Genomic DNA, 11,978 nt, shown 5'->3' on the forward strand with positions numbered 1-11,978 from the left:
GCCCTATTATTGTCCGTCTATAGTAGTTCGTGGCCACACATATCACACCATTGCCCCTTTCTATGTAGTAAACAATCAAACATAATACTGCTGTTTTTCTAAGCAGCAAAATCAAGTGTCATTCTGCTTCACTAATCCCCTAGTTGATGTATACAAGCAGCATGATAAGAACATTAACCACAGCTGCACGTGCTATTTGAGATTTGAAGCTTATCCCATCTAAGTTCGGCTAATAAGTGTATTCAATTCGCATGATCTAAATGTCGAACCAAGCAATGTATAACACTCTCTTTTTCCACTAGGTGAAAATGTCAAAGAAGGACTAGTATATCTCCTATGGCATCTCAGAAACACAAAAACTCCCCGCACTTCTCAGTACCAATGATGACTGGATCCTGCATTCTACCGTGGCGTATTTGAACAGTTGTTGCTGTTAGGGATGGGCTGTATGGTTGGAGGTGAGGTTGGCTCGCTTGGGCGGCTTTCAGTATCACAAGCCCAGCAGCACTCAGGACCAATGTCCTGCGAATCCCCCCTTAGAGCCATCTGTAGGTAGCGTACTGTTTCTTCACGTGCGTTCAACGCGGATCGAAGAGTGGAGATCAGCTCACGTTGCCACTCATTCTGAAGGAGAACATGCTGAATATTCAAAGAGCTGGTGTCACTGTGTCCAATCTGAGCTATGGCCCGTAACAAAGCCTCGTTAACTAGGTGCTGTTTCTCCAGACGAATTTCCAAGTCATCCGCCCTTTTTCTCTCCTTTATAAGGTCTTGACTTAAAAGCCATTGGTGTTCTGTGACATGGTCAAGGGCGGACTCTTGCTGCAGTCTTGTTCTTTCCAAGTCCGTAATAATGGCTCCCATATATGCGCAATGGTCGCGTGTTTGGTTGTACACAGCCTGGCCCTCCTTTAGCTTGCGCTCTAATTCTTCGACCCGGTCCCTCGATATCTCTTCCCATTCGAGGCGCTTGTCTGTCAAACTGCAGATAGCTCGAAGCTCGTTCTCAATGTTGGGGACCTTCAATCATTAGCTTTGGTAAACATGCTTGAAAATGACTGACTTTACCGGAACTTGGGACATTGTACTGGAAGGAAATATTTTAGATATATTTAACCTCCGATCAGATCTATCAATTTAACAGAAGCCCGGCGCAAAAAACGAAGGAGCGGATATTCCTTCGACTTAAACCTTTAGTATGAATACTCACGAAAGCCTATACAACTTAAGCCCAGTGACCTAAAATCTGAATTATAGGGGGATTTAGCCGCTATAGGACCGCACGCTTTGAGTGTAGATGTCGACATACGCGACACCAAATGGGCTCGCAGGGGTATTCTTTACTGCACCCAAACGGTGACGGCACCGTCATGCTTTTAGGTAGTTCCGTGGCCGAGTGTAGAAATAGCGATTTCCACTAGGGATCCATATTGCGCCTCCATTTCGGGTAGGACGTATAACTACTTGTAAGGAACACCTACTTGTATGGAATATTACCTACTGCCCCGTGCATGGTCGAGAATCTTGCCCCGGTAACGTTTCAGACCTAGTGACTTCTCGGCATGCAGCCAACCCAGAGTTTAACAGGCGACATTAAATATATATTTATATTTACATGCGTCTTATATCTTTGGGAGTACTCCCTACTATATTCTTGTATAAATACAACCTCTACCCAAACACAGTATAAACAACTATAGCTATGTGGAGCTCTGCCGCTGATTATATATTTCTTTTTACGTCATACTGCGAAATGCTTTATGCCATTCCCTCTCATCTCCAAAGCACATCTCACATTTGGGACTGACAGTTCTGGGTTTAGACAATCAAAAGAACTCGGTACGCTCGTGTCAAGTGAAGCCGCAACGTTTAGGATACTTAGCACATAGCATATCGAGCTGTTTCTTCAAATTTTGCAAAAGGTAAGCGTACCGCTCGATAGGTACAGAAATCTTCATTAGCATCTTCGCCATAAGACTAGAATCCTGGGAAGTTCATCCTGTCTACCTCTTGAGGCATACCCATGGCACTCAGTCAGCTGTACCATTGCGAAGGAGACTGTATTCACCTCCCGCAAGTTGCCCACAATTGGCCATGGTTCGACAAACTGCTGGAGTATACCTGCATGAATCTTTGTGATCGGATCCTGAAATTTCAGCTAGGTTTGCTTGGACGTAGTAGTGATACAAGCCATCTTCACCTCATCCAATTTTGCTAGGATCCACCTCACGAACGACATCAGCCCGTTTAGTAAAGCTACTGTGCTCAATATTTCCTTCTTTGACCACGCGCGGGCTCGTAGCTTAGCAGATTATCAATTCTTTGCTCCACTAGGATACCAGAGAGAGGCTCTTTCAAGTCCTGTGCAATACTCTTTGCTCTTACCGAGAACGTTTAGATAAGCTATAACCTGTATAACTAAGACTAGATACCAGAGCCCTCGGGGATTTGAAGCGTTCCAATTGGACATCTCCCGGGAACTAGGAGACTAAGTCCTCGGCTCTTTTTAAAAATACGTCTTGCAGAGATATCTATACTGACATAGAACAGGTGTAAAAATAAGGAAATGAAGCTCACCTGAACCACTTAGTATGGTGAGCCTCGGATGTTAAGAGGCTCTCCCGATAATCGCACGTGGTGTGGAAAAGATCACCCCGGCCCCTTTTCCTTTGCCGTAACCGTTTAAGCTTTTTCTTATTTGTAATTGTGAGTATGTGTCAACGGTCATGTGGATCAAGTACGTCTCAAAGACAACAACCTAAAATATGTGCCTCGGTTACCACGGCCCACATGTAGGTTTCGTTATGTCTCGTATTTCTGGTCTTAACATGGGGGCTACTATTCTTAGCCTTTTCGTTCTGTTTTCTAGACGTCTGGCCAAGTAGGTAGTACCATTTATGCAAAAGGATGCAACGGTAAAACGATCGTGATGTGACTTCAAATCCTGACTTTGCCAGAAGACGGGTTATCTCAACTTTGATCGGAAGCGGCCCTCTAGATGTGGAGCCTAAACTGTACTAAAAATTTTTTTGCGCAGCCTAGGTAGCACGTAATTTCCAACCAAAGGCCCTTTCCTTAAACTGGCATATGAAATGATTAACAGTGTACCACATTGGCTGGAAACCTTTCATGTCCCCACTACTCCAACTGAGAATAAATATTTTATCTCTTTCTGGGGCAGGTGGGGTTGGAGCGGTGGGTGTTTTCTAGTAGGGGAAAAGGGCAGGCGATCAAGATAGTAAGAACTTTTCTGCCCTAGCAGGACTGAACCACTAAATATGTTCTCTCTTCATGGAGGATATGTTGATTCCTGTAACTATAACTGTATATGAACTCTGCCTGGCTTCGGAAGAGGAAGCCAGAATTAAAAAGATTGCAAAAATAGGGAGATGTATAATTACATGGATGTGAAAAAATAAATATAAAATAAAACATGAAAAAGTGCAATTACGATTGGACCCTGCATGGGTATGACTTGTATTAGTTAGTTTGTGGTTGAGGAATGGTGTCAGTAAAAAATCTAACTTATAAAAAAATGTAGCCCCTCTTACCGAATTCGGTAAGAGCCTATCACAACTGTATTTCTTACGGTTATACTTCGGAGATTCGGGCCGAAGATAGGTGATAAAATAGGATACTATTAATGCCCTTACTTAACCTGGTCATACATAACTAGAGCTATAATTTTTTTTTCTCTTTTTTCTTTTTGGCCTGTTGCGTTGCATTGACAACGCACTACTAGTAATACTTGAGACCCCCCACTGAAATGTAGGCAATTAGGATGCCGGTGATTCGCTAGGATCCGCTGTGGCTAGTTGTCTTATGTTATTGATGTTCTCCGAGATAAATGGCTTTGCCGCTAAGTCGGGTCCAAGCTGCCGATTTCCGGACCCGCCAATGACGAGGGACGAGGGCCGACGGCGCTTTATTATCCTTTGGTTCTCTTAGTCAGCCCACGGTTTCAAAAAGACACTAGTTTGACCATAAAAAGAAGCCCTAAGACACTTAGATAGGGTACCTACTTCAGCCTTTAAGAAAAAAAAAGGTTAAAGCAAAGAAAGAAAGAAAGAGAATGATAGCACCAGGTAATATTAACAACTATATGAGCCGAATCTCTTGGGAAATCTATGAACTTTTAGGACTTCGTGTCATGCGGGTCGTTAATGTCCTATGAACTATCATATATTCAGATTTATCTACATAGAGAGCAAGACAAAGGTAGTTATTATCAGATTAGCAGAGATGAATGCCATTTATATTGTATTATGCCTAAGCACGAGACTTGCATTTGGACCCCTTTAGCTAATTATACTTAGTATGCAACAAAAAACCACAACAATCATTTGTTACGCCCGGGTATCTGTCCAAGGACTCTGCGACCAGTTAGCTATCTTGGCTAAATTCGACTTACCTCGACGACTAAAATCCACTTGTGATCGACGACGAGGGGTGGCCCGAGTTGGTCCGAACGAGTATCCGCGATACTGATGACGATACTTATACGAAGGTAGTCCAAGGTTGAAAGGCCAGGCTAATTGAGTATGTATACTCAATTATTAGATAGTGCGAACGAGTTGAGCTGGTAACAATATAGAAGGTATATCTGTAGTAACAATTTGGATTGATCACGAAGAACTAAACTAAGTACATGAATGAGTGTCCTTATATATCCTTCCTTGGAGCATCTTGATATATTGACTGGTATATCGTTGGTATACGCGTGGTATACGATATACTGAATTGTATACTTTCCGGTGATCGCTTGTATACCATTTAACTTATCACGTGACACAGCTGGTCTCGTCCGTCGGCTAACCGTGTCATCGGATACTCCCTATAACCGTCCCTTGATAATCCTGCGGCTGCTTTCAGCTCTTATCGTCCTATGGTTTTCTTCTTTTCGTGTCCGCTTTCGATAAGGTGCGCTAGACAAGGGCCTGTAACATCATTCTCTGTGGGACACTCTGTCGTATTGATACGGGCGCGGCGTGCTTGAACCATGGCGGCTCTCATTGGTGAGAAAGTCGTCTCTTGGCGAAGGACACTCTAGCTCACTCTGAAGGGTATTACCATCATTGGTCCCGCAGCTGTCAGGTGATATGTCTTGTAAAGCCATCTGCAAACACTGTATGGTAATGTCCTTCACATCTAACGTAGATAGCAGGGTGGAGATCGATTCGCGCTGCCTCTCGTTCTCGAGGAGAACATGTTGAATGTCCCAGGAGCTGCGATTGCTTTCAACTTGTGTGACTGCACGTAGAAGAGACTCGTTTACCAGGTACTGGTCCGCAAGACGAGACTCCAAACCCCATACCTTCTGTCTTTCCAGCGTCAAGTCTCGGTCTAACAGCCATTGACACTCCAAGAGGCTGCTAACGGTAAATTCCTGATGTAATATCTTATTTTCCAATCTTGTGATGACTGTTCTCAGATCGGCGCAATGGTCGCATGTTTGTTTGTGTGAGAACTGGTGCTCCATCTGGAACTTAAGCTCCTCTACCTCTTGCCTTAATCCGTCTTCCCGCTCGAGGAGCTTCTCCATTAAGCAGCAGATTGTCTGAATTTCGCTTGCGACGGATGGATCCTTCTATCGTCAGTTTAATAAACCGTTGTCTGGGGAAGCAGGCCTCACCGAAACGTGTGGCATTGTGTTGGAGAGAGTCTATTAGTACACCTGGCCTGTTGGTAAATGTCCGTCGGATTTTGGACTGAGAGATCAGTGACCTGGAAGCAGAACAAAGCGCTGGATAAACGAGCTACTATAGATATAATTGCTATCGAGGAACAGCTGAATTGGCTTATTTGCTGGACCAAAACAGTATCTATTTGGAACGAGACGTCTTTATTATCCGCGTAGACCAAACCAGTATACGCGGAACTAAAACGCGTCGCACTATTGAACCTCACAGACACCAAATTGTGACATCCAAGCCAGTCCGAGGCCTATCTGTGTGCTAGGCACTTCTTGGAGAGCTGAGAATACGACTGATTTTACCCTTTACTATGTAATTTTCAACACGCTCAGGGTGAAAGTCAGAAGCCCCTCCTTGAATTTTCTCGACTGGGCATCCGGCCCCCAAGAAAGTTAAGTTCGTGGCTCCGGTACGCCGGTGGGGCTGCTGAGGTGTCCATGCTGGAATAAAAACAGATATACACGATGAAGAAACGAAGCTCATTTGAAAGACTATGACCTTCGGCTATTAGGCATTGCCCCTCGCTGCCGATATGGGTAGGGAACTCTCTGGGGGAAGAATATAAATTAATAAACTTAGATCAGGTACGATAAACCAAGCCAAACCATTACAAATCGGATATAAGCTTCAGCTGAAAAGGCCCACTTAAAGCTCCGGTACGCCTCCCACTCAACGCAAGACACATATCCACAGCGGATAATGCGGAATGCTTCCCGCCTCCCTTTCCCCCTTCCTACTCCGGTTTCTTTTTTTTCGTTTTGGTCTCGCGTTTTCTTCCCTTTTCGGCTAACCTGAGAAAAGTAGCTCTTGGTAATAAAGAGATTCGGCACATCTAATAAACTAGCTACATCAGCCGCGTACCTTCACGATCAACATAGTATACTAAGCTTATGATAATAGATACGCAAGAATTCGCGATTGTTCCTGAATGAGGTCATCCATTTATTCATTCCATATCTTAACCAGACATTCGAATTTGATCAACCCAAGATCGAAGCATTAATAAGATATTTTTTGGCTATGGATAGCTAGGAGAAGTTACAACTTAGTGGAGAACTATTTCGTGGACTTGACCTAGAACCATGGAACATAAAATGAGGACCCATAAAAGATTCCGTGCCACAAGCCGCCCATTCCTTAGCAAGCGTAGGGAACTGTTTTGTCATAGGAATAAGAAGAAAAATAGGAAAATGTACTATGAAATGTCGATCAAAACACGGGGAAAGCGCGGGAGATCGCACTTGTGAACTTAATGCATGTCCATGCTCCACAGCGCTGATCAAGATTTAGAGTTACATGGGACTTTTTTTTTAATTGGTTGACCGGTCCGATCCGCTAAAAGTTTCTCAAAAAATGGAAGGCAGAGATGGACTCATATGTCATAATTAGCAGTCAAGCTAAATGGTATGACAGATTCTTCTCTTTTTTTCTGTTCTTTTTCCTTAATAGAAAGGAGAGAAATAATAAACGAGGTGGGTACAAGGAAGATGATTTGTGCTTGTGGAATATGAAGGCACACTAGAAACTAAATAGCTAGAATATTGATTAGTGTATGAAATGGTGAATAAATTTACTTTTTGCCACCAACTTTCTGTTGGAGATCAGGAAGGGAAAAAGAATTGAAAAATAATTTAACCGAAAAATTCTCCAATCTTTCCCTTCCTCGGCTTATGAGTAATTTATAGTAGCTCTCGCAAATTGTGCATCTAGCTGGTATTGCCTACTTTTTCAACATGTATAGATTGCTAAAACGCCTTTTGCAAAGCCTACACTGGTGGGGGTTATAGTAATTGTCTAGTACTCCAGACAATATCATACAAGGAGATGGTAAAGGCCAATAATAAAAAGGAAAATACCCTGCTCCATCAACCCATGATCTGCTATAGTTGATCTAGCGGGCTTCGACGTCGCAAATCAACGGCGGCCTTACTCTGTGATTGGAATGACACAGGATGCTCCATGCGCTTAGTTAAATGCCCAAACTTTTCCATCGCAAGCCGCTCGCACTTGACGACTTTCTCCACCATCTCCGCCAATTTGTCAACTCTGCCAGAGATATTGTCCATCTTGTCATGAAGACTACTCGCCAATATGTCAACCCTGTTGGACATAACCTCGATCTTCTCATGAAGGCTGTCCTCTAGTCCTTCGACTCTGCTGGATATAGTGCTGGTTTCCATATCCAGCACACTGAAAACATCGGGGATGTTTTGGAATTTTAGTGCAAAAGCATCAATGACACTTGAATGTCGCTCAACGGTTTCCGAAATTGACCCGGCTTCTGTCGTTAGGTTCTGTATTGCAGTGCTAAAGTTATCAATCGAAGAATGTAGAGCTGCAACTGTCGATGTATCACCACTACTGGTCACGGAAAAGTTGTCAATATTGAATATCCCATCGGCATTTCTTTCGGAAGGCTCAGAGAACGTCTTCTGGCAGTTAAATTCACTTTCATTTTCTGGTTAGCATAAGCAATATGGGCAAGTCATTGACTTCCTTCTTACCTAGGCAATTCAGTGGGTGGGACACTCTCCTGACTACGGTACATCGTTAGTGATTTCTTGGCCAACCGTAGCGAAAACACAAACCTTTCCCCCCAATTGTTAAGGCTTCTTTCCTTTAGACGCAAGCCTACGTTTTCATCCCCAACCAGAGTAGTAGAAGTGGAAGCATTGAACTGTGAGTGGTCCACAATGTAGTTGCTACTGGGAAAGTTATTGAGGAAGGCGTTTCCAGGTTGGGCAAAAGTATGGTTCACCCCGTTGTACGGATTGAACAGATCATTGTACGGCCACAACTCGCTATTCGAATAAGGGTTCGGTTCGAAGTCCTCACATCGTTGGTTAAATAAAGACATATTTCAAGTTTCTTTTTTTTTTAGGCGGAAAGAGATGAGAGAGGAAGAATGATGAAGTATTGTCCACGCAGGTGGGATATCAGCATCGAAATGAGACCACCAAGTGGGCTTTATATATCCTTAGAGCGTACAATGATTGCAAACGGGTTGCCTTTACTAACCGTGTGCAGGGATTAATTATTGTTACATGGTTTACGACGGATTTTATCATCACTGGCCTAAGTTGCCTATCCCACGTACCGTTGACAGCGAAGGACCTAGCTGTCGGACTGTGGGTCATCATTGATCGTTCCCCATACTGGCCAGGTGCCTGGCCTACATACAGGAGGCTAACAACACTTCTCATTTCCATATTGACACTAGCTCCCACCTAGGATGTTGATCACAGGGCCCGCCAATGATTTACTCCAGCAGCCCCACCAGGCTACTTTAATTGTTTCTCAGTGGACAGCCGAGCAGATCATAGAACCACGGTTCGTTTGACTGTTAGCTCAGGCTAAGGGCGTCAAGACAAAGAATGCGATACCGTAATGGGGTCGCGACTGTTGATAAAAGGAAAAGAGAAGGTGAGCCGCCATTCGCCTTGTAATCTGCCTATTGACGAATGAAAGTCAGTTACGGGTCGCTGCTCACCCGGGGGACGGTATACTTCTATGTTGAAACACTAGGGTGACATTCGGGACCATGAAGCACGCATAAAAAATGAGACAAGAATAGTAACGAAGAGCCTTGTCAACGGCGAAATGGGCTTCGTCTTAGTTAGACTATCTCAGAGATTTCGGAGTGAGCTGGATAGAAAAACCCATAAAGGCCCGGGCAAAAGCGGATTGTAGAAGACATTCAGCACTCTCTCAAGATGCAGCGGATAGACGACATTGGCTGGCTCGGTTTGGGCCTCAGTGAAAGTAAGAAGTTTACTCTTTTGGATTATGGCCGCTTAGATCGTGTGATTACGGAAATGGGCGATCCCGCGAATCAGTATCCGACATTATGCGTATACATGGGCGGCAGATCCAAAGATGCTTGTCTTCGGCGGCTGTATCCAAATAACAACATAAAACGGCATGCCTCAACCGCTGAGATTAAACTACGCTATGATATTGATTCCTTAAATACCACGCGGCCGGTGCTGTTCACGGACGGAGACCTGAAATGCATGCCATCCGCCTACCCCTCTACGAATGGCCGACCTAAGTTGGAACGCTCGATCTCATGGGATGCATCATCTGCAGAGAAAGCCCTGTATATTATCTGGGCCCGCTTGGTTTTTCTTTTCGCTGATGTAATCTGTGTGTTTGCTAACGACTTTGGTGATCTTCTTGATGTGGCTGGCTTTCTGCTAGAATGTCTTAGCCTGCAAGCACCATCATCATTACCATCCGCCGTTCGGCCGCGGGTAATCATAGTGCTGGAGGCCGGCTTGGATGGGGAACAAGAGGATATACAGAATGTAGAGCATTTCTACTGCAAGTTACACAAGGACGGTCCCAACCTGAGAGAGTACTTTTCGGCGGTCCATCTGATACGTCTGGAAAGCAGTCATCTGTCGGAGAATGCTCGGTATGAGCGGCTGAGGGCATTAATTATGGGCCAGTTGGATGACATGTGCACTGTCCGTGAAGACCACAGAGCTTTATTCAGTGCAACCCACCTTGGAGCGCTCTTCCGTTTGGCATTTCAGCACACAGCAGAAGGTATCTGCCGACCCTTTGATTTTGTGAAGGCAACTAGAGCACAGGATGAGGTCCCCTCAACGCTGAGCAGGAGCCTGGCACACTACATAGAGATAGGAGCGAAGGCGGGGCTCCGGTACGAGGAGCTTGCCACCTCCATCTCATCGGCTCTCTTGATGGACCATTACATCCCAGGGATGCTAGGTATGACCTACCCTCCATGGGACTTGATCCGTGTACTGACGTAGTACTATAGCGCTAGAGCCTCGGTCTATCTTCCAGACGCTGTATCGTCCTGCTGTCCGAGACGCGCTCCACATTCTCGGGTGGTATCAACCAGGTAAAACTATCGAGGAGCTGGTAGATGTTATTGAGTGCCGGCTGGTGGACCAATTTGAACTGCTTGACCGTACGGGTCAATCATCCTTAGAGTTTCGGCGCGAGCAGCTAAGGGCCTCCAGTGGACGGATCTGTCAGATAAGATCTAATAAGATTTGTCTTGTGTGCCTTTTTCGGGTTGCGCAGCATCGCCTGGATTGTGGTCACACACTCTGCGATCTTTGTGCTCAGTTATTTGGTACTCCTGCACCAGATATTGAGTATAATTTCACAATCGACGCCTGCCTTTGTTGCCTTTACCAAAGACCGCTTGTAATAGATGTCTTACCCCCAACAATGAATCCTACAGTTCTTGCTATTGACGGTGGTGGAGTACGAGGGGTTATTCCCTTGGAGTTTCTAATCCTTGTCCAGGAGAGTCTCGGTTGTTGCCCTCTGCAAGACCTTATTGACCTCGCAGTTGGAACAAGTTCTGGTATGTGCAGGAGTAAACTGGAATACGCTCTCTTTGTTTCTGTTTTTCCAGTTCGCTTTTTAGCATCTCAACATTTCGTTTAGTTATTGCATCCACCTTTGACCGCGAACGTGCCAATTCATCACTAATGCAATATAGGAGGCCTCAGCATACTAGGCTTATTCAATATGCAGTGGGGTGTCAAGAAGTGTGCCGATGTCTTTGACCGTATGGCACGTCGTATATTTCATGAAAGACGCAGTTCGACACTAGCCCGTGCATCGCAAGCTATGTTTGGAAGTCATTCTTTTCTCGGAACTGTTCACAAGTGGCTCTTATGGCTTCTTTATGATTCTTGTTACGATGGACGTGTTTTTGATCTGGCTCTAAAGGAAGTCTATACGATTAATAATCGTATATTCGACAGTCTTCTCCTGGAAGCCTCCAGTACAAGGTTCTCCAGGACTAAAGTGGGTGTCGTTGCAACTAGCATTGCTAGAGAGACCAGGTCTTTCGTGTTCGGGAACTTCAACGGCACAGAAACCGCCGCTGAAGATTGTGGTAAGTGTCGGGCTCCAAAGCTGGTTGAGTTAGTGTTTCCTTCGGACATTGATCGAGACGTAAGGATACGAGATCGTCCGGCCAGTGGAGACGGGCTCGGAGCCGTTTGTATGGGAAGCGTAAGTATGTTGATAGTAATTTTAGGTTGGTACTAACATGGAATTTGTCAGAGCGAGGGCTACCGCGGCCGCCCCCTTGTGAGATTCACCCTCCCACGGTTTATGTAAGTGGTCTAGACTGACAGCCAGAAGCTTCTTCCCCCCAGCCGATATTCGCGGAATTGGTTCGTTCCAGGACGGAGGACTCCGTGACAATCTCGCCGCGGACATTGCACGCCGATTATGCCGTCAAATTTGGCCCTCTCGGAAGCATCCAGCAAGGCTTCTATCGATGGGCACAGG

General features: G+C 45.1%; 4 protein-coding genes across 4 annotated transcripts; 1 reads left to right on the forward strand and 3 right to left on the reverse strand.

Moving 5' to 3' along the window:
- Window positions 1-402: 402 nt before the first annotated feature.
- On the reverse strand, window positions 403-1,083 carry BDV38DRAFT_286477 (uncharacterized protein; the record flags this gene model as incomplete). Its single annotated transcript, XM_032060681.1, has 2 exons — window positions 403-1,020; window positions 1,069-1,083. 2 exons carry the CDS (start codon window positions 1,081-1,083, stop codon window positions 403-405), a joined length of 633 nt encoding a protein of 210 aa, XP_031909923.1.
- A 3,862-nt stretch (window positions 1,084-4,945) lies between these two features.
- On the reverse strand, window positions 4,946-5,647 carry BDV38DRAFT_286478 (uncharacterized protein; the record flags this gene model as incomplete). The annotated part of the gene is made up of 2 exons (XM_032060682.1): window positions 4,946-5,584; window positions 5,633-5,647. 2 exons carry the CDS (start codon window positions 5,645-5,647, stop codon window positions 4,946-4,948), a joined length of 654 nt encoding a protein of 217 aa, XP_031909924.1.
- A 1,844-nt stretch (window positions 5,648-7,491) lies between these two features.
- Window positions 7,492-8,153, reverse strand: BDV38DRAFT_257254 (uncharacterized protein). The gene has a single exon (XM_032055604.1). The coding sequence runs from the start codon at window positions 7,871-7,873 to the stop codon at window positions 7,574-7,576; it is 300 nt and encodes a 99-aa protein (XP_031909925.1). The 5' UTR covers window positions 7,874-8,153; the 3' UTR covers window positions 7,492-7,573.
- A 1,253-nt stretch (window positions 8,154-9,406) lies between these two features.
- BDV38DRAFT_295898 (uncharacterized protein) lies at window positions 9,407-11,305 on the forward strand (the record flags this gene model as incomplete). The annotated part of the gene is made up of 2 exons (XM_032062800.1): window positions 9,407-10,427; window positions 10,480-11,305. 2 exons carry the CDS (start codon window positions 9,407-9,409, stop codon window positions 11,118-11,120), a joined length of 1,662 nt encoding a protein of 553 aa, XP_031909926.1. The 3' UTR covers window positions 11,121-11,305.
- Window positions 11,306-11,978: the final 673 nt, after the last annotated feature.

Source organism: Aspergillus pseudotamarii, assembly GCF_009193445.1.
Source record: "Aspergillus pseudotamarii strain CBS 117625 unplaced genomic scaffold BDV38scaffold_61, whole genome shotgun sequence".
Classification (NCBI taxonomy): Eukaryota; Fungi; Ascomycota; class Eurotiomycetes; order Eurotiales; family Aspergillaceae; genus Aspergillus; species Aspergillus pseudotamarii.

Coding starts and splice junctions, on each gene's coding strand:
- BDV38DRAFT_257254 (XM_032055604.1), bottom strand. CDS start 7,873: ATGGAAACCAGCACTATATCCAGCAGAGTCGAAGGACTAGAGGACAGC.